At 41.2% G+C, this 20,769-nt stretch overlaps 1 protein-coding gene across 5 annotated transcripts in view; it reads right to left on the bottom strand.

Moving 5' to 3' along the window:
- Sec71 (ADP ribosylation factor guanine nucleotide exchange factor Sec71) overlaps positions 1 to 20,769 on the bottom strand; it is a 119,868-nt gene that overhangs the window by 20,541 nt on the left and 78,558 nt on the right. For 3 of the 5 annotated variants that reach the window (XM_076207914.1, XM_076207918.1, XM_076207915.1), the window contains 3 exons: positions 14,053 to 14,303; positions 13,641 to 13,799; positions 2,641 to 2,815 (listed from right to left, as the gene is read on the bottom strand). In XM_076207914.1, the coding sequence (XP_076064029.1) occupies positions 2,641 to 2,815; positions 13,641 to 13,799; positions 14,053 to 14,303 (585 nt within the window). The remainder of the gene's footprint in view (positions 1 to 2,640; positions 2,816 to 13,640; positions 13,800 to 14,052; positions 14,304 to 20,769) is intronic. The other 2 variants (XM_076207917.1, XM_076207916.1) reach the window with 2 other exon arrangements.

Below are 20,769 nucleotides of genomic sequence, written 5' to 3'. Positions count from 1 at the left end.
CTTCATCCAAGTATTCAAATGCCACTTTCACTGACCTTAGTAGGTTGTATGTTTCACCTACTATTTTGTTTATATGTCTGTCTGGTGTCATGTCATTGCTGATTATCACTCCAAGATCCCTTTCCGAGTGCACTTTTTTTTTTTTTTTTCATTTTCACCAATTTTGTAATTTTTTGAAATTCTGTTTTCGCTTTTACCAAACTATCATGCTACACTTCTTGATATTAAAGTTCACTTCCCACTTTTGAGTCCATTTCCAGATTGCGTCCAGGTCTGATTGTAATGAGTCACAGTCCTCATTTGTTGATACTTTCTTTAATATTTTTGCACCATCTGCGAAGAAATTCATATAACATTCAACTCCTTTGTCCATGTCGTTTACATATATGGCAAACATGATTGGAACCAGTACTGATCCTTATGTAACACCACTTATCATTTCTTTCCATTTCGAGTATTTGTCTCTAATTACTACCCTCATTTTTCTCCCAGTCAGTAAGTCTTCCATCAATTTTAATAAATTACCTGCAATGCCACCTATTGATTCTAATTTTCCTATTAATTTTTTATGCAGTACTTTGTCAAATGCCTTTTGTAGATCTAGATAGGCAGGAAGTGATTGTGTACTGTATGGGGCAGAAACATGGAACATAAAAGAGGAAGAGAGGAGTTTGAATGTGTTTGAGATGAAATGCCTGAGAAGTATGATAGGGGTTACTAGGTGAGAAAGAGTGAGAAATGAGGAGCTGAGGAGAACAGGGGTGGAAAGGGAGTTGGGAGATAGGGTAGATGAAAGAGTACTGGGATGGTTCGGACATATGGAAAGAATGAGTAAAGAAAGATTAGTAAAAGAGGTGTGGAAGGGAGAGGTGAAAGGAGTGAACATGATGGGGCATCCTAGGATGAGATGGATGGATGGTGAAGGGGCAATGGGAAAGAGAGGAATGTCTGTTGAGGAAGGACGGGAGAGGACAGAAGATAAGGGTGAATGGAGAAGGGTTGTGTATAGATGATGCTGTGATGCATGAGGGGGAGTGGGTGGGGGATGGGGGGTGAGGGAGTATGTATGAGAAATAAATTGACTGGACGGAGAGGGGGGTCGCCAAATAAATTAACCACTTCCATACGGTGACGCCTATGTAGGCGGCATGAGGAGCAAGTGGGTATGCGATGATGCCGACGTCGGCATCTTGATTTTATTTATTGTAGTCGTACCTACGTAACCTCCATTCTCTCTAAACTGGCTTCATCATATTTTCTATGGTTATCAAAATTCACGGGTGAAAGAGAACGAACGATTGAGCGCTGAGTTTATTTTTTATAATGCAATTATTATGATGCAACATCGCACGTCGGGCAGCTAATGCTGCCAGACGTGCAATGTGCCCCGGAGTGAAGAGGTTAAGCGGCCTTGCTGTAGATGTGCTGTGTCTTGTGACTGCTTCTGACCCAGGGCAGTGGACAAGATGTAGGGATGACCCGTCATCCAGGAGGTGTCAAGATAACAGGGAGGGAAGAGGGAAGAGGGGAGTGTAATATGTAGGGGATGGAATGGGTGGGAGTAGTTCCTATGCCTTTTTCTTTTGGCTACCTCCTGTGTATGGGGGAAAAAACACTTTAGTATATGTATGTATGTAATTCAAGCATTTTACCTACAACTGATGTCCACTTGGCCAGACTGCGATGCGGTCACCACCCAGCACTTCTAAGCTACCAGAAGAGGCTGGACGACCGTGTTGTGAACAGCTGCCCAGGATGTAACACTTCACCCCATACCATACAACACATAATGGAAGACTGCATTATACACAATCATGCACGCAAACAACACAACATACACTCTATAAAGGATTTGTGGGAAAACCCAGTTTCGGCTGTGGCCTTCCTTGGGGAGACGGGACTGCTCGGACAGACAGTCTAGGGAACGACAACAACAACAACAACTGATGTCAAACTGATTGGCCTGTAGAAAGTTAAAATGAGAGGAAGTCATAGTTGTTAGGAAACCGGAGGTACTGTATGAGTTGAAAGGGAGGGAGGGACACAAGGAGGCAACAGTTAGTTGCTTCTTTGAGGGTAAGGTCAGCCTATCCTCTCCCCCACACTGGGTCAGAAGCATTGCAGGGAGGCAAAGTTCTTCCACAGCTGGGCTGGACACCAAAACTAATTTACCCCTCCTGCTTCCCCAAATAGCAACTCCCTTCCCCATCTACTTTTTTAGGAATTAGATAAGAACATCCCTTTAGGCTGTGTCATTCCTTCATCTATTCACAATCTATCCATTCATTCCTATCTTTTGTACTTTCTCTCCCCTACTTGACAAGATATACTATGTGCATCTAAAGTTTCGTTCTATCTATCCATTTCATTCTCAATGTTTCAATCTTGAGCTCACTCCACCTATTCCTTTTTTCCACATTTTTTGCTAGTCCTTCTTCATTCTTTTCCATGAGCTTAAACCACCTCAACACCCTCTACTCTATCCAATATTTCTTTTCATACTCATCCTCTGCCCAACCTCCACATTTCTAACTCTTCATTCTAGAAGCACCAATCATATTTCTCAAAGATCTCATATCAAAAAGTATATTTCTATATAAACAACATGGTATAGTCACAATCTATGGTCAAACTACATACCTGCTTTCCAGAGTAAATTACGTTGTTCGTGGTTAGAATTAAATGCCTTTGCAAAGGAATGTGAAGCCATGAGGCAATCCAACAGTGTGAACAGCTGACCAGAGGAAAGGTGTCGATACATCCCCTGATCCTCACGCTGCTCTTTCTGCTGGGAAAGTACTTCCACATCACCTGCCTGTGGGTGTAAATACCGTGTAACACAGGGAACTGAAATAAGTAACAAATCAAATCCAGACCTGAGCTAAACATTGCTAAGATAATCATAAAATGAATATGAAAAACTTGTATTAGGAAGTTCAGAGAACATGATATAAAATTTCCCATGGTCTTTTTTATACATAATAATTGTTGCCTTGAGTTTCACTAAGTGGAAAACCTGCAGCCCAGTGGCTGACAACAGTCCTATGGGCCTCCTACAGATATCTACAGGAAGAAACTTTAAACTGTTGTCTGAGTAAGATTGGTGTGGGACTGAATGTCACTGGCTGAAAGTAGCGAGAGAAGGGGAGTGGTTGACATTTGTCAACTCTCCATGTGTCAAAAAGGAATAAAAGAAATACAGTTGACAAAGTGAGATCTTGAACCCAATCTGGAGTGAGTGTCAGGCTCAAGGCTGGAGGTGAAAGGGTTGACAGAATTTGAAAATGGTCAGCTCCACTGTCCATTTTGCAGAACCACCACATGCTGGTACCTGCCATTATATATGTACATATACACCTAGGTCACTCGCCAACTGCCACTTGCAGATGTTTGGGCCCAGGACATAAACATACATACATATACCAAATGCTTGTTCCCCATTACAAGGGAGGTAGCCAAAAAACAGAGGCATAAAAACCATTCCCACCCATTCCATCCCCAATACACTCCACTTCCCTCCACCCTCCCTCTTATCTTGGCATCTCCTGGATGACTGGTCATCCCTGCATCTTGTCCACTGCCCTGGGTCAGAGGCAGTGCCACAAGACACAGCACATCTACAGCAAGGCCTCTTCATTAAATCGGCGACCCCCCCCCCCCTCTCCGTCCCCTCATGCAGAAAAGGAGAAGATGGGGGAGAAATCCCTTTGGGCTGCATCAAACTTCTCTCACACAAACTACCTCACCCCCCATCCCCCCACCCATTCCACCTCATGCATCACAATATCCAATTACAACCATTTTCCATTCATCCCTGTCTTCTGTCCTCTCCCGCCCTTCCTCAACAGACAATCCCCTCTTCCCCAAAGCCCCTTTCACCCATATCCATCAATCTCATCCTATGTCACCCCCTCATGTTCACTCCCTCCACATCTGCCTTCCATACCTCTTTTAGTAGTCTTTCTACCCTCATTCTTTCCATGTCTCCAAACCATCCCAATACTCATTCATCCACCCTATCTCCAAACTCCCTTACCACCCCCGTTCTCCTCCTCACCTCCTCATTTCTCACTCTATCTAGCCTAGTAGCCCCTATCATACTTCTCAGACACCTCATCTCAAACACATTCAAACTCCTTCTCTCTTCCTCTCTTATGTTCCATGTTTCCACCCCATACAGTGCTGTTGGCACAATCACCCCTTCATGCAATCTCATCATAGCATCCATTCCCAAATGTATATTTCTTGTTACACTTTTTAATCCACCAAGGCAATTACTCACTTCTCTCAATCTACATTCTACCTCCACATCCACTCCTCCCTTTCCTGCTACATTCGCACCCAAGTATCTAAAACAATTCATTTTCTCCAGTCGCTCTCACTTAATGCTCACTTCCAGTCTGCTGCCACTTTCACCCCTTGTACATCTCACCTTACTTTTACCCACATTTATCTTCAACTTTCTTCTTTCACACACTCTCCCAAACTCTGTCACTAACTTTCTCAATCCCTCCTCTGATCCTGCCACAAGCGCAGTGTCGTCTGGAAACAACAGCTGGCTCACCTCCCACTTTTCACAATTTTCTTTAACCATCTCCAATCCCTGACCCACCACGCTTGCATTTACCTCTCGCACCACCCCATCCATGTAAGTTGAACAGCCTGGGTGACATAACACATCCCTGACAAAGTCCTACCTTTACCTCAAACCGGTCACTCTCTCCATTTCTAATCCTGACACATGTTCTACTACTCTTGTAAAAACTCCTGACAGCTCCTAAAAGCTTTCCTCCTATCCTATATATCTGCAGAACCTCCCACAGTGCCTTCTTGTCTACCCAATCATAAGCCTTTTCCAGATCCATGAAAGCCCAAAAAACATCCTTACCTTTTCCTATAGCTTTCTCACATATCTGTCTTACCACAAAAATCTGATCTACGCAACCTCTACCTGTCCTAAATCCACACTGTTCCTTTCCTAATCTTTTCAATCAATACCCTCCCATAAACCTTCCCAACTACACTTAACAAGCTAATCCCTCTGAAACTACTACACTCACACTTGTCCCCCTTTCCCTTGTAGAGTGGGACTATACAGGCACTCCTCCAGTCCTCTGGCACTCTACCCTCTCTCCAACAAACATTAAATAACCTCACCAGCCAGTCCACCATCACTGTACTTCCTTTCTTTAGACATTCTGCATGGCATCCATCCAGACCAGGTGCCTTACCTGCTTTCATCATCTTAACAACTGCCTTCACTTCATCCTTCCTTATTTCTCCTCCATTTTCCTCACTCATCATGGTCATTTTCTTAGCATTTCCCACTGCAACTATCTTTCCCTCCCTATCCTCCTTCACATTTAGCAACTCCCTAAAATACTCTGCCCATCTTCCTCTTACTTCTCTTCCCTTATCATCTCTCCATCTGCACCTTTTACCTTTTCTTCTCTACTTGATTCGCTTCCTCGTACTCTCTTAATTTCTTTCCAAAACATCTTTTTATTAATTTCAAAATTTTCTGTCATACTCTTACTCCACTTCACATCTGCTCTTCTCTTTGCCTCCTTTACCTTGTGCTTAACTTCTCTTCTCTATTATTTATACCTCTCATATGACTCCCTCATCCTATTTTGTAACCAATCTGTGAAAGCTCGCTTCTTCTCTTCTACAACCTTCTTTGTTTCCTCATCCCACCATTCACTACCCTTCCCTCTATTTCCTCCTGTCTTTCTTGTTCCACACACCATCTTTGCACACTTTGTGACTTCCTCCTTGAACCATCCCCATTCCTCCTCCACTCTTTCACTCCCTCCCACTCCTCTTTCAGCTGCTTCTTGTACTCCTTCTCCTTTTCCTTTTCATTTAAAGAGTTCACTCTAAGCACCTCCCTACCTTTTGTTCTTTTCCTCTTTCTCCATCTATCCTCCACTCTCAGCTTACCTTCCACCAAAAAATTATCTGATATTCCCCCACCCTCTCCCCTTAGCACATGTACATCCTTAACTCTTCCTATCATACTCCTATCTACCACTACATAATCCATTAATGCTCTATCTACCACCCTTCCCTCCACCACCCTCTCCCATGTGTACTTATGCTTGACTTTCTTCTGAAACACTGTATTTGCTATCATCAACTATCTTTCTAGGCGCATCTCCACCATCAACTCTTCACTATGATTCTTTCCTGGAACTCCACATTTCCCAACCACTCCATCAATTGGATCATTTCATACCCTAGCATTAAGGTCTCCCAGTACTATTAGGTAAATACACACTCCATTCTCATTCCCTGCACATACCCTGCTACTCATGTGAAAACCTTTGACTGCCTTCAACAGACTTCTCCCTACTGCAAGCATATATATAACATGTTCCCCAAAACTTCTCAGTCAACACATTCATATGCCTTTCCAAGTCCATGAAAGCCCCTGATACATCCTTACCTTTGGCTAAATACTTCTCATATACCTTTTACCACAAACTCTTTATCTATACATGCTCATCCTCTTCCAAACCCAAACTGCTTCCAAAATCACTCCCCCTGTTTTCTTCCTCATCTTCTCAACCAACTTGGATGAAGAAATGGTAAAGAAAATATTAGTCACGCTGATAAGGCCTAAATTGGAGTATACAGTAACACTATGGTCACCCAGTACTAAAAAGTATATAAAGAAAATTGAAAGAATCCAAAGAGCAACTATGAAGATGGCCCCAACACTATCAAAAATGTCATATGAAGAAAGATTGTCAAAACTAGAACTACCAATTCTAGAACAAAGAAGATAAAGAGATGACTTGTTCACCATCAACAGAATTATGAAATGTGTAGAAGTCCTTGATAGAGATGACTTACTAAATTGGGATAAGAAAAACACAAGAGGACATGGAAAGACACTCAAAAAGGACAGTTGAAAAAAAAAAAAAAAAAAAAAAAAAAAAAAAACTTTCCCCACAGAGTGCTGGATGTATGGAACATGCTAGATGAAACAATAGTGTGTGCAAAAACAATACAAATTTAAGAGCAAATTAGATATGGCGAGATACAGAGATGGGCCACTACAAGCGAAGCTCCCCTGGGCAGTCTTACCAGCACCTCCTCTATTACTACTTTACCCTTTTGTTAGACATTCTACATTACATTCATTCAACATAAGTACCTTCCCAGTTTTCATTTCTTTCAATGTTATCTATATCTCCCCTTTTGTAATATATACATACATCAATATACTAAGGGCTTTTTCTCCCTTACTAGGGAGGTAGCCAAGTCAAAAGGTAAGTACCTACTCCCACCCACTCCACTCCCATCCAACACCCCTTCTTCCCTCTCATCTTGGAGGATGGGTCATCCCTGTATCCCCCCTCACTGCCCTGGGTCAGAAGCACTGCAGCAAAACACAGCACATCTACAACAAGGCTGCTTCACTTAATTGGTGACACCCCTTTCTCTGTCCCCTCATGCAGAAAAAGAGAAGACAGGGAGAAATCCCTTTGGGTTGTGTCAAAATATTATTTATACATAACCACTCCCTAACCTCCTCCCCCATCCCCCACCCACTCCCTTCCTTGCTCAACAGACATTCCACTCTCACTCAATGGCCCTTTCATCCCATCCATCCATCTCATCCTCAGTAATCCCCTAAAGTTCACTCTTCTCACCTTTGCTTTCCACACTTCTTTTACTAATCTTTCTTCACTCATTCTTTCCGTGTTCAAACCATCCCAATAATCTGTCATCAGCCCTATCTGCCATCTCCTTTTCCACTCTCAACTCTCCTCCTCACCTCCTCGTTTCTCACTTTATCCAACCTTGTAACATCTACCATACTTCTCAGCCATTACATCTCAAACACACTTAAACTTATCCTCTCTGCCTCTCTTTAAATTCTATGTCTCTGCCCCATACAGTGCTGCTGGCACAATAACCCCTTCATATAATATTATTTTTACATCCATTCCCAAATGCCTATTTCTCGTAACACTTTTGAATCCTCCAAGGCATTTACTTACTTCTCAGTCTACATTATAATATCCACCACCACTCCTTTTCCTGCCACGACTCTAAATACCTAAAGCTATTCACTTCCTCCAGCCTCTCTCCTAAGACTTAGTTCCAACTTGCTGCCATCCTCTCACCTTATACATTTCATCCCCTTACTTTTATCCATATTTACCTTCAACTTTCTATCACAAACACTCCCAAATTCTGTCACTATCTCCTTTAATCCCCCTCTGATCCTGCCACAAGTGCAGTTGTCTGCAAACAACAACTGACTCACCTCTAACTTTTCATTTTCTTTAACAATTTCCAGTCCCCTATCCATCACCCTTGTCTTTACCATCCACACCACCCCATCCATGAACACATTGAACAGCCAAGGCAACATGATACATCTCTGTCAGTCCCACCTTTACTTCAAACCATTTGCTCTATCCATTTTCAATTCTAATACAGGCTCTACTACTCTCATAAAAACTCTTGACCTCCCTTAACAGCTTCACCACCAAATCCCATATACCTGCAAAACCTTCCACAATGTATTCCTGTCTACCCTGTCATAGGCCTTTTCCAAATCCATAAAGGCTCCAAAACATCCTTTTCTTTTGCCAAAGCTTTCTGACACATCAGCCTTACCACAAAATCTGATACATGCAACGCTTACCTTTCCTAAAACCACACTGTTCCTTACCAATTTCTTCCTCTGTTTCTATCCTAATCCAATCAATTAAAACCCACTCATATGCATTCCCAACTACACTCAACAAACTGATCTCTCTGAAACTACTATACTTACATTTGTCCCATTTTCCCTTCTATAGCAGAACTATACAAGCACTACTCCAGTCCTATGGCACTCCCTTAGACACACATTAAACAACCTCACTAGCCAGTCCCCTATTACTGTACCTCCCTTCTTCAGATATCCTCTACATACATATACAAAAAGACCTTTGTTCCCCGAGTCAACGCATACACTCACCTTACACTCATCCCATACCTATCTAATACCCACTTGTCGCCCCTCTAATCTTAACACTTTGTGGATGAAAGGTCATCCCTGCTACCTGGCACATGGCTTGGGTCAAAAGTAATATAGTGAAACACAGTGTTCCCATACTAGGGCCTTACAGTTCTCCTAGCATTTCCTATTACCACAATCAAAGACTCCCTCTCCTCCTCTGTTCATCTCTCTTAGTGTTTCCTTTAATTAATAACTGTGGCTTACAACTCTACTATTTGCAGGTACCCATCCCTGATTCCTAGGACCATGAGAGAACACTGTTGGGAATATTGTAAAGGAGTGTGGTGTGGGTACTAAAGATGAAAAGTGAATATGGTGAGGGTTAGATGAAAACAATAGAAATGCAACATTTCAGAAATGTATACTGTAGCATTTTCCCTCTTTTAAAGGTAGCCAACCATCCAGTTGTTTGAAGATGACACTGTTTGTTATTGAGTCAATGGATTGACTTAAGTAGTTAATGGTGGAGTTTGTGAGGTTATGTGAGGGTGTGGGTTGGTAGTGAGTTTAAAGATCAAGAGACTGGAGGGTGTGGAGAGCTTAAAGTATTTGAGACTGCATGAAGCAATGAATGTAAGAGTGGAGGTGGATGTGAATTATAAATTAAGGAAAGCAAGTAAAAGTTTGGGGGGAATGAGAAGTGTCCTAAGCAATAGGATTGTGCCTATGGCAATGTATGGAGTAAAAATTTGGAATTTGAAGGAAGTAGAAATGAAGTCTAATGTAAAATGTTTAAGAAGTATGTTGGGGTTGTGAGGAAAAATATAGAAATGAGGCAGAGAACAGGTGGAAATAGCTAACAGATAAGGTTGATAAAAAAAAAAAAAAATGTCAAGATGCTTTGGGCATATGGGAAGAATGGCTGAAGAGACTTGTGTAAAAAAAAAAAAAGGTAGAATTTGAGGGTGGGTAGGTGAGGAAATGACCAAGAATGAGGTGGGCAAGACAGGTGTAAATCGAGAATAGTTATAAATGGATGAGGAAATGATGCAACTCAAATGGATTTCTTCTTGTCTGCTTTATACATTTTCATGAAATGGTGGGAGTAAACAAGCTCTGATTGTCAGGCCCTGCTTTGGAGGTACTACATCTAGCTGCATTGCCTCTGACCTGAGCAGTGTGGTAGGCTAAAGGGAGGACCCTTCATTTAAAAGAAATGTAAAAGAATCTGTGAGGGGCGAACATGAACAGGGTGATAGAATGGATGCATGAAGAGAATGAAAGGAAACATCTGGCAAAATGTATATACAGAGAGGACACAGCAAGAAAAGAGGTTGCTGTATTGAAATGTTGAGATGGAACAGAGGTAAACCTGGAAGAGAACAATGTTAAAAGCAGAACAGAAAGAAGAGATACAAAGGAAATGAAGCAGCAACATGGGGAAAACATCATTTGGGGAAATTTTTATTCTTCTTTTTCATAGAGATGACATACACAAAATTAACCCCTTCCATACGGTGCCGCACACGTAGGCGTCATGGACTTAGATCTCGGTGGCAGCAACCAATGCCAGCCGTACGACGTGTCGTAATAATACTCGCATCATAAAATATAGTCACTGCTTATATCGATCGTTCTCTCTTCACCCGTGAATTTTGATAACCATGGAAAATGCGATTACAAAAGAATTAGAAAGAATGTCATTATGGAGGGGCGACTACAATAAATATAATCAAGATGCCGATATGGCAGCCTCGCGAATACACTCGCTCCCCATGATGCCTACGTGTGCGGCACCGTATGGAAGGGGTTAAATCAGTAATAGGTGTGTGCATATTAATTTTATCTTTTTTGTTAGGGATCAATTATATATAGAAAAATGATAAAATGCATGCATACACTATGCACTAATAAATTGTAAAATGCATGCATATACTATCAACAACAGAAAATAAGTGTTTTGACAACACAACTTTATGGTCATCCTACTATTCCAAATGACATTCCACAAACAAAAACTCTTAACTATCTATACCTGAACCAAAATATTGAGTGCATTTTGACAGGAACACAAAATTAAATAATTATAATTGAACCAACTAGTAAAATTACTAAAATATTCTAATCTATACAATTGATGGTAATTTCTATTTCTACAGGTCAACTAAAAAAAAGTAAATAATAATAACCAGAATGGGTAAACCTTGCTTAGAAATTATTTATCTTTATGCAGATGAACTGACTATAAATATCCTAAACAAAATTCCAGTTTTAAAATCAACTGTAAATTATCAACATATGAGACACTTGGCTGACATGAAGCAAAAATGGAATTGAAAGCCTAATTTTGCTAGGCTAAAGGGTAAAGAAATCAAGGTTGGGAAGGACGTAGATTTCTTAATTATTTGAGTGTGTGAGGGACTTTCCTCAAGTGAATAAAACTATGTAGGGTTAACCAGAATAAATACAGATATATCTGTGTACTCAAAGGGTTACCTCGATGACACAGATTACAAGATAATCCATAACAAACCTTGCAAACAATAACAAGCTAAAGTTGGAAAAACTCAACACCTACTGACCACCTACATGCAGACACCAAAGTATTACCAATGAATTATACAAACATGAGAGGAACAGTTTCATGCCAACTTTCAAAACTTGATATTAATTACAACTCACAGAATGAAACCAAAATCTACCCAAGTGACTTAAAGTACAATTCAAAAACCTGCCAGAACCTAACTCTTGTTCTCCAAGATACTATACACTAATCATCAAGTGTGAAAAGCTTTCACAGTTACTGCATGCTGTTACTCTCCCCTTGACCAATGGGATGAGTTGTGTATATATGGATAAGGTACCAGGGGTGATCAGAAAGTAATGACAGTCGGACTTGTAGCTGAGAGACTATAAGTGTTGGGGGGGCGGGGAGCAAGGGGCAGCAAGTGTTGCCTGTTGTTACATGTTTGAGCTTGTCGCTGTTTGTCTAGCTTACATTTTATCGTTGCGCTGTGCGATTGCGTCACTGTTGGTTTGCCTCTCTAACCGGAAACATGGATTTTTCGAAAGAAGGCTGCAGATTCTACACCTTCACAAGGTGGAAACTCGGGAAAAAAGCAACGGAGATCAGAGAGGAATTGTTGCAAGTTTTTCCCGAGTCTACTCCATCACTGGAAACTGTTTCCCGCTGGATTCGAGCTTTCGCAGCTGGAAAATTGCAGCTAGAAGATGATCATCGTCCTGGCCGCCCTTGGACATCCGTGACCGAAGCAACGACGGTCCGTGCGCGGGCCATCATTGACGAAGATCCAACTGTTACTTTTCGATTCTTATCCTTGGAGCTCGGTGTCAGTTATGGGAGTGCACATGACATCGTGCATGAACACTTAGGGCTGAGGAAGAAGTGTGCTCGATGGATACCTCATTTGCTTACGGAAGAGCAGAAGAGCGAATGGGTGCGGATTTGTCGTCTATGGCTGGCTGAATTCGAGCCAAATGGTCCGAAACGGTTCTCAGATGTAGCTACCGGAGATGAGTGTTGGATTTCTTTCTTCACCACCAGAGACAAGCAGTCTAACATGGTGTGGTTGAGTGATGAAGAACCTCGACCTCAGATTCTGAAGGAAGGATTTCGCAGCAGGAAGCGCCTTTTCACCATCTTCTTCAATTCACAAGGACCAATGTGTGTGGATGTAATGCCTCAACAGTGTACTATCACAGCCCAGTACTACACTGATCACGTCCTTCCTCGAGTCCTGGAATATCAGGCCAAGACTGCACCAACCCGTCGCCGATCGCGCCTTTTGCTGCACCATGACAATGCTGCCCCCCACAAAGCTCGCCTCACTGTGCAGTTCCTGGAGCAGCAGGGGATCACATTTCTCCCCCACCCACCCTACTCGCCTGACCTTGCTCCCTGTGATTTTTGGTTGTTTCCAAAGATCAAGGGTGCGATCGCAGGGAAGCTGTTTCATCACATCCAAGATCTGGCGCGAGCAGTCAATTCAGAGCTACGAGGTATATCGGCTTCTGAGTACCGTGAGTGCTTCATGAAGTGGCGAAAGAGGATGGAACGTTGCATAGAGGCAGGAGGGGAGTACTTTGAAGGAATGTAGGCCACTATTTGGATTTACCTCTGTACCGTGAAAATATATGGTATCACTGTCATTACTTTTTGATCACCCCTCGTAACAGCATTATCCATAGATTGGAAAATATGAGCTATAAGCTCTCATCCAGGAAGGTAATAGTTATTGATCACAAGTCCAATAAGTGATCCAAGACCATGGTGAATCACAGAACAAATCATCTTCCACTGCCCCACACATGTGCAGTCCAGATGACATAATGTCTCTTCACAAAGAGATCTTTGGGCCTGATTTGTGCCTATGACCAACTACTTGGGGGTGGGGGTGGGAGGGCTGCTGGAGTTGCCTAAAAGGATGGAGTTGAGCCAAAGTAAAGTAAGTCTCTCATATGCATGTTGCTTCTGACTCAAACTTAAAATTTTCATGAATTTTTCCAATTCATATATTTGCCAATGCTTTCATATTCAAAGAAAAACTGGAAATGATCAAACTGCACTTCTACCAATTTTCTTTGTCTTTTCTAATCAAGTTTTACCCAAATAATAAACTACAAATAAACAAAATGAAAGGTGCGACCACAGTACCTGTACCTGAGCCAGGGCAAGATTCTCTTGGTCTTCCTTTCTGCTCGTTGTGGGGAAGAACACTATGTTGTCAATGCACTGAATCAATTCTAGCTGCACCACACATTTTATCAAAAGCCCTGAGAAGGCTTGGTGTGCACTCAGGCCAGGTGACTGCTGCTGAAGCCATAATAACATTACAACTTAAGAATCACAAACATTAGTAAAGATTATATTACAGGCTCTCAAATCTGGAATTAAGTTTCACAAGTCATTGTTAGATGAGACATATGAAGCAAATAGAATTACTGTATATGGGAGGTACTAAAACCTAAACAATACTCAATGTGTATATTACAATACTTAATATTGTGTTACAAATAACTGTCAAGTTTTCTGGCATCATGACTTTCAGTGTTGAGGAAAAACAAACCTGCAAACTTGCAGAAGAGATTGATGCAGAGAAAATATCAGAATCATGAGAATTGTTGTCTGAGCCCACGGATGATGCTGGAGCCATGCCCTGTGGTGTCCAGGTAAGAAGGGCATGGGGCAGAGTTGAGTGGAAAATGTCTAGCAGGCACTGGCAGGTTTTGTCCCACGTGGCAGGTGTAATCTTTGGGCCATTGCTTATTACCAAGTTCTCCAAGCAATTAGTTCCTGATCGCGCTAACTGTTCATTGTCTGTCAAGTGCAAGGAAAGGTTTATGATGAACCCATATTATACATACATACATATACCAAAGGCTTTTTCCTCCTTACAAGGGAGGTAGTCAAAAAACAAAGGCATAAAAACCACTCCCACCTATTCCATCCCCAATGTACTTCACTCCCATCTACCCCCTTCCCTCCCTCTTATCTTGGCACCTCCTGGATGACAGGTCATCCCTGCATCTCACCCACTGCCCTGGGTCAAAAGCAGTGTTGCAAGACAGCACATCCACAGCAAGCCTGCTTCATTAAATCAGCAACCCCCCTCTCCATCCCCTCATGCAGAAAAGGAGAAGATGGGGAGAAATCCCTTTGGGCTGCATCAATCTATTTCTCACACATATTCCCTCACCCTCCATCCCCCACCCACTCCACCTCATGTATCACAATATCATCCATACACAACTATTCTCCATTTACCCCTATCTTCTGTCCTCTCCTGTCCTTCCTCAACAGACATTCCCCTCTTTCCCAATGCCCCTTTTACTCCATCCATCCATCTCATCCTAGGTTGCCCCATCATGTTCACTTCTTCCACCTCTGCCTTACACACCTCACTTACTTGTCTTTTTTCACTCATTCTTTTCATGTGTTCAAACCATCCCAATACTCTTTCATTAACCCTATCTCCCAACTCCCTCTCTTTTCATCCCCATTCTCCTCTTCACCTCATTTCTTGCTCTATCCAGCCTAGTAACCCCTATCATACTTCTCAGGCATCTCATCTCAAACACATTTTACAATTGAGAGCCCACAACCCCGGGAGGATGAACAACTAGAAAGTTCACCCATGATGAAGGAAATAAAAATAACACAGAGGGAAATAAGAGACCAAATAAAAAGCCTAGATGTCAGAAAGTCACATAGACCAGATGAAATTGCAATTTGGATATTAAAAGAGTGTATAGACGAACTGACAGATAAACTACACAAGATAATAGACATCTCTTTAAAAGAGGGAAAGGTACCGCAAGATTGGAAAGATGCAAACAGTACTAATATACAAAGGATGAAATAGGGAAGATCCTACAAACTTTAGACCGGTGTCCCTCACAAGCACAGTAGCAAAAATATGCGAAAAGATTATCAGGAACAGATGGACCAAACACTTGGAAGAAAATAAAATAATAAACCCCAAACAATTTTGTTTTTGAAGTGGAAGATCATGCACCACAAATCTAATCTGCTTTTACTAGAGACTAATTGTGATAATACAAGAGAGATATGGATGGACAGACTGTGCCTTCCTGGACCTGCAAAAAGCTTTTGACAAGGTACCTCACAAAAATTAATAAGTAGAATTGAAAAAATAGGAGGAATTCAAGGTAAATTATTGGAATGGAAGAGGGACTTCTTAACTGGGAGAAAAATGAGAGTGGTACTTGGAGACAAAAGTTCGAAATGGGAAGATGTAAAAAGTGGCGTCCCACAAGGCTCTGCTTTGGCTCCGTTAATGTTTGCCATATACATAAATGATATGAATAAAGGTGTAAATTGTTACATAATTTTTTTTGCTGATGATGCCAAACTACTCAAGAGAGTGAAAACAGAAGATTGCAGATTGCTACAAGATGACCTGGATAAAGTATGGGAATGGAGCCAGAAATACGAGATGAATTTCAATATCAAGAACTGTAGCATAATGGAATTTGGAAGAGGCAAAAACAGAGTTTGTGAAAATATACGATTGGACACAAAGAAGTAAAGAAAGTAAACTCAGAGAGGGACCTACAAGTAATCATCTCGAGTGACTTGACACCTGACAAACATGCAAATAAACTATTTGGAGAGACTTACAACTTATTAAGATCAATGAAAGTGGCCTTCGACTACGTGGATGAAGAGATGGTTAAGAAAATAATTACTACATTGATAAGACCGAAACTAGAATATGCTATACCAATGTGGGCACCAAGCACAAAGAAATTAGAAAGAATCCAAAGAACGGTGACAAAGATGGCACCCACACTATCAAATCTGACATATGAACAAAGATTGGAGAAATTACAGCTGTCAACATTGGAGCAGAGAGGGGAAAGGGGCAACTTGTTGACCATCTTCAGAATTATGAAAGGGATGGATGTTCTCGATAGAGATGACCTATTGAAATGGGACAAGAGAGAAACAAGAGGACACCATAAGAAGCTAAAGAAGGACAGTTACAGAAGAGACCTGAAAAAGAACAGTTTCCCGCACATAGTGTTCGATGTCTGAAACAAACTAAACAGTGAAACAGTGAATGCCAGAACTATACACGAGTTCAAAAATAAATTGGATGTGAAGAGATACAAAAACGGGTCACAACGAGCATAGCTCCCGTCCTGTAAAATACAACTAGGTAAATACATTCAAACTCCTCCTTTTTTCCTCTCTTATGTTCCATGATGAGAGAGGAGTGGAAGGGAGTGAAGGATAGAGTAGAACTAGGAGTGGAAGAGGAATGGGGATGGTTCAAGGCAGGAGTCACAAAAAGTGCAAAGATGGTGTGTGGAACAAAGAGGATGGGAGGAAATAGAAGGAAGGGTAGCAAGTGGTGGGATGAGGAAGCAAAGAAGGTTGTAGAAGAGAAGAAGCAAGCTTTCACAGATTGGTTACAAAATAGGATAAGGGAATCACATGGGAGGTACAAAGAAAAGAGAAGAGAAGTAAAGCATAAGATAAAGGATGCAAAGAGGAGAGCAGAAGTGAAATGAGCTAAGAGTATGACAGAAAATTTTGAAAGTAATAAAAAATGTTTTGGAAAGAAATTAAGAGAGGAAGAAGAGCTGAATCAAGTAGAGAAGAAAAGGTAAAAGGTGCAGATGGAGAGATGATAATGGAAGAGAAGGCAGTAAGAGGAAGATGGACAGAGCATTTTAGGGAGTTGCTAAATGTGAAGGAGAAAAGGGAGGGAAAGGTAGCTGTGGTGGGAAGTGCTAAGAAAATGACTGTGATGAGTGAGGAGAAATAAGGAAAGATGAAGTGAAGGCAGCTGTTAAGATAATGAGAGTAGGTAAGGCACCTGGGTTGGATAGATGTCATGCAGAATGTCTGGTATAAAAATAAAAAAAAAAGTACAATGATGGTGGACTGGCTGGTGAGGTTATTTGATGTTGGTTTAAGAGAGGGTAGAGTGCTGGAGGACTGGAAGAGTGCATGTATAGTTCCACTTTACAAGGGAAAAGGGGACTAGTGTAAATGTAGTAGTTTCTGGGGGATCAGCTTGTTGAGTGTGGTTGGGGAGGCTTATGGGAGGGTCTTACCTGAGTGGATTAGAGAAGGAACAGAGGGAGTAATTGGTGAGAAGCAGTGTGGGTTTAGGACAGGTAGGGGTTGCATAGATCAGAATTTTGTGGTATGACAGATATGTGAGAAAGCTTTAGGAAAAGGTGAGGATGTTTTTTGGGGCTTTTATGGATCTGGAAATGCCTTATGACAGGGTAGACAGGAAAGCACTGTGGGAGGTACTGCAGATATATGGGATAGGAGGAAAGCTTTTAAGAGCAGTCAAGAGTTTTAACGAGATTAGTAGAACCTGTGTTAAGATTAGAAATGGAGAGAGTGTGTGGTTTGAGGTGAAGGTGGGACTTCATCAGGGATGTGTTATGTCACCCTGGCTATTCAATTTATAAACATGGATGGGGTGGTGTGAGAGGCAAATGCAAGGGTAGTGGGTCAGGGATTAGAGATGATTAAAGAAAATAGTGAAAAGTGGGAGATAAACCAGTTGTTGATTGCTGATGCCACTACACTTATAACAGGATCAGAGGAGGGATTGAAGAAGTTAGTGACAGATTTTGGAAAGGTGTCCAAAAGAAGGAAATTGAAGATAAATGTGGGTTTTAGGTGATGAGATGTACAAGGGGAGAAAGTGGCAGCAGGCTGGAAGTGAGTATAAAAGGAGAGAGACTGGAGGAAGAGGATAGTTTTCAATACTTGGGTGTGAATGTGGCAGGAAAGGGAGGAATGGTGGTGAAGGTAAAATGTAGATTGAGAAAAGCGAGTAAATGCCTTGGTGGATTAAAAAGTGTTATGAGAAATAGACATTTGGGAATGGATGCTAAAATGAGGTTATATTTACCTAGTTGTATTTACCTAGTTGTATTTTGCGGGAAGGGGAGCTATGCTCGTGTTGTCCCGCCTTTGTATCTTGCAGTGTCTAGTTTGTTTTTAAACTCATGAATGGTTTTTGCGCATACTATTTCATTGTCCAGTTTGTTCCAAGTGTCCAAAACTCTATGAGGAAAACTGTTTTTCTTCAGTTCTCTTCTATAGCTATGTTTTTTTATTTTCTTTCCATGTCCTCTTGTGTTTCTTTTGTCCCAGTTAAGTAAGTTCTCACTATCGAGTACCTCTGTGCCTTTCATGATTCTGTAGATGGTCAATAGGTCACCTCTCTCTCTTCTTTGCTCCAGTGTCGGTAACTCCAGTTTAGCCAATCTCTCTTCGTATGATAGGTTTGCAAGTGCAGGTGCCATTTTTGTAGCTGCTCTTTGGATTCTTTCTATTTTCTTTATATTCTTTTTGGTACTGGGGGACCACAATGTCGCTGCATACTCTAATCTAGGCCTTATCAATGTAACCAATATTTTTTTCATCATGTCTTCGTCCAAGTATGTAAACGCCACTTTTATTGATCTTAGCAAGTTGTAAGTCTCCCCGACAATTTTGTTAATCTGTATATCATAGGACAAGTCGTTCGTGATAATTACTCCCAAATCTTTTTCGGATCCTACTTTCTTTACTTCTTTGGTTCCAATTGTATATTTTCCTGATATTCTGTTTTTGCTTTTTCCAAACTCCATTATGCTACACTTCTTAGTATTAAAGTCCACTTCCCATTTCTGACTCCAGTTCCATACCCTATTTAGGTCTTCTTGCAGTGCTTCACAGTCCTCATCAGTTTCTATTTTCCTTAGCAGTTTGGCGTCATCGGCAAAGAAGCTCATGTAGCAGTTCACGTCCTCATCCATGTCATTCATATAGATAGCAAACATTATTGGTGCCAGCACAGATCCTTGCGGTACTCCACTGATCACCTCTTTCCAGTCTGAATATTTTTCTCTGAGCACTACTCTCATCTTTCTACCAGTCAGAAAGTCCTCTATCCATTTTAGTAGGTTTCCCTGTATTCCTCCTATGTGTTCCAGTTTTTTTAGTAGTTTTCTGTGTGGTACTTTGTCAAAGGCTTTTTGCAAGTCTAGGAATGCACAATCAGCCCATCCATTTCTTTCTTGCACTATGTCTATTAGTCTTGAGTAAAAGCATATTAAGTTTGTGGAGCATGATCTTCCTTGTCTGAATCCGAATTGTCTTGGGTTTAATATGTCATTGTCTTCCAGATGTTTTACCCATCTATTCTTGATTATTTTCTCACAAATTTTGGCAATGGTGCTTGTTAGTGATACTGGCCTATAGTTGGTGGGTTCTTCTTTGTTTCCTCCTTTGTGTATTGGTACAATGTTAGCGTTTTTCCAGTCCTCGGGTATCTTTCCTTCTTTGAGTGAGCTGTTTATTAAGATGTGTATTTTGTCTGTTAGTTCTTCTTTGCACTCCTTTAGAATCCAATTTGCAATACCGTCCGGGCCATGTGATTTTCTGACATCCAGCCTTGATAAATGTTCTGATATTTCCTTTAGTGATGCTGTAAACTCATTCATGAGGGGAGATTTCTTGTTTTTGTCTATGTCACAATTCGGTATTTTCTCTCTGGTGAAAACAGATTTAAAGTGATTGTTCATGACTTCGGCCATCTCTAAATCTTCTGTGTATTCTATGTTTCCTTGGCATAGTTTCACCAATTCCTGTTTGTTTTTAAGTTTACCATTCACATACCGATAGAATAGTTTGGGTTGCTCTTTGCATTTGTCTATAATATCCTTCTCATGGTTCCTTTTCTCCTCTCTTCTCACATTAACATACTCATTTCTATAGTTAACATAAATTTGCCATTTGCTTTGTTTTTTGTCTTTTCTCCACTTTTTCCAAGCTTTGTCCCTTCTGTCTTTTGCCTCACTGCATCTTTTGTTGAACCAACATTTAATGTACTCTCTCTCTCGCTTTTGTCTTGGTACATGCCTGTTTACCCCTTCATTGTAGTTTTCCATCAATATATTCCATTTCTCTTCCACTGCTGTTTCTTCCCTGTAAAATATTTCCCAGTTTGCATTCCGGAAGAATGTCTTTAGTTTTGTAAAGTCTGTTTTGTTGTACCTCAGTCTTCCTTTCCTATGCTTTTCGTTCCTCTCTATGTCTATTTCTTCCTTTAGTATAGTTTCGATGAGTACATGGTCACTCTTTCCAATTGGTGTCTCATACTGGACTTTATGCACTATTTCAGGCTCTGTTGTAAATATTAGATCTAGTTTCGATGGCTCTTCATTATTTCTGTACCTTGTGTTTTCATGGACCCATTGGGTCATTGTGTACTCCATGGTCATATCTAGCAGTACATTGCCCC

This window comes from Oratosquilla oratoria, chromosome 24 (genome assembly GCF_046742065.1).
Source record: "Oratosquilla oratoria isolate Oo_2021 chromosome 24, ASM4674206v1, whole genome shotgun sequence".
NCBI classification, from domain to species: Eukaryota; Metazoa; Arthropoda; class Malacostraca; order Stomatopoda; family Squillidae; genus Oratosquilla; species Oratosquilla oratoria.
This window is presented reverse-complemented; position numbering and strand designations above follow the sequence as displayed.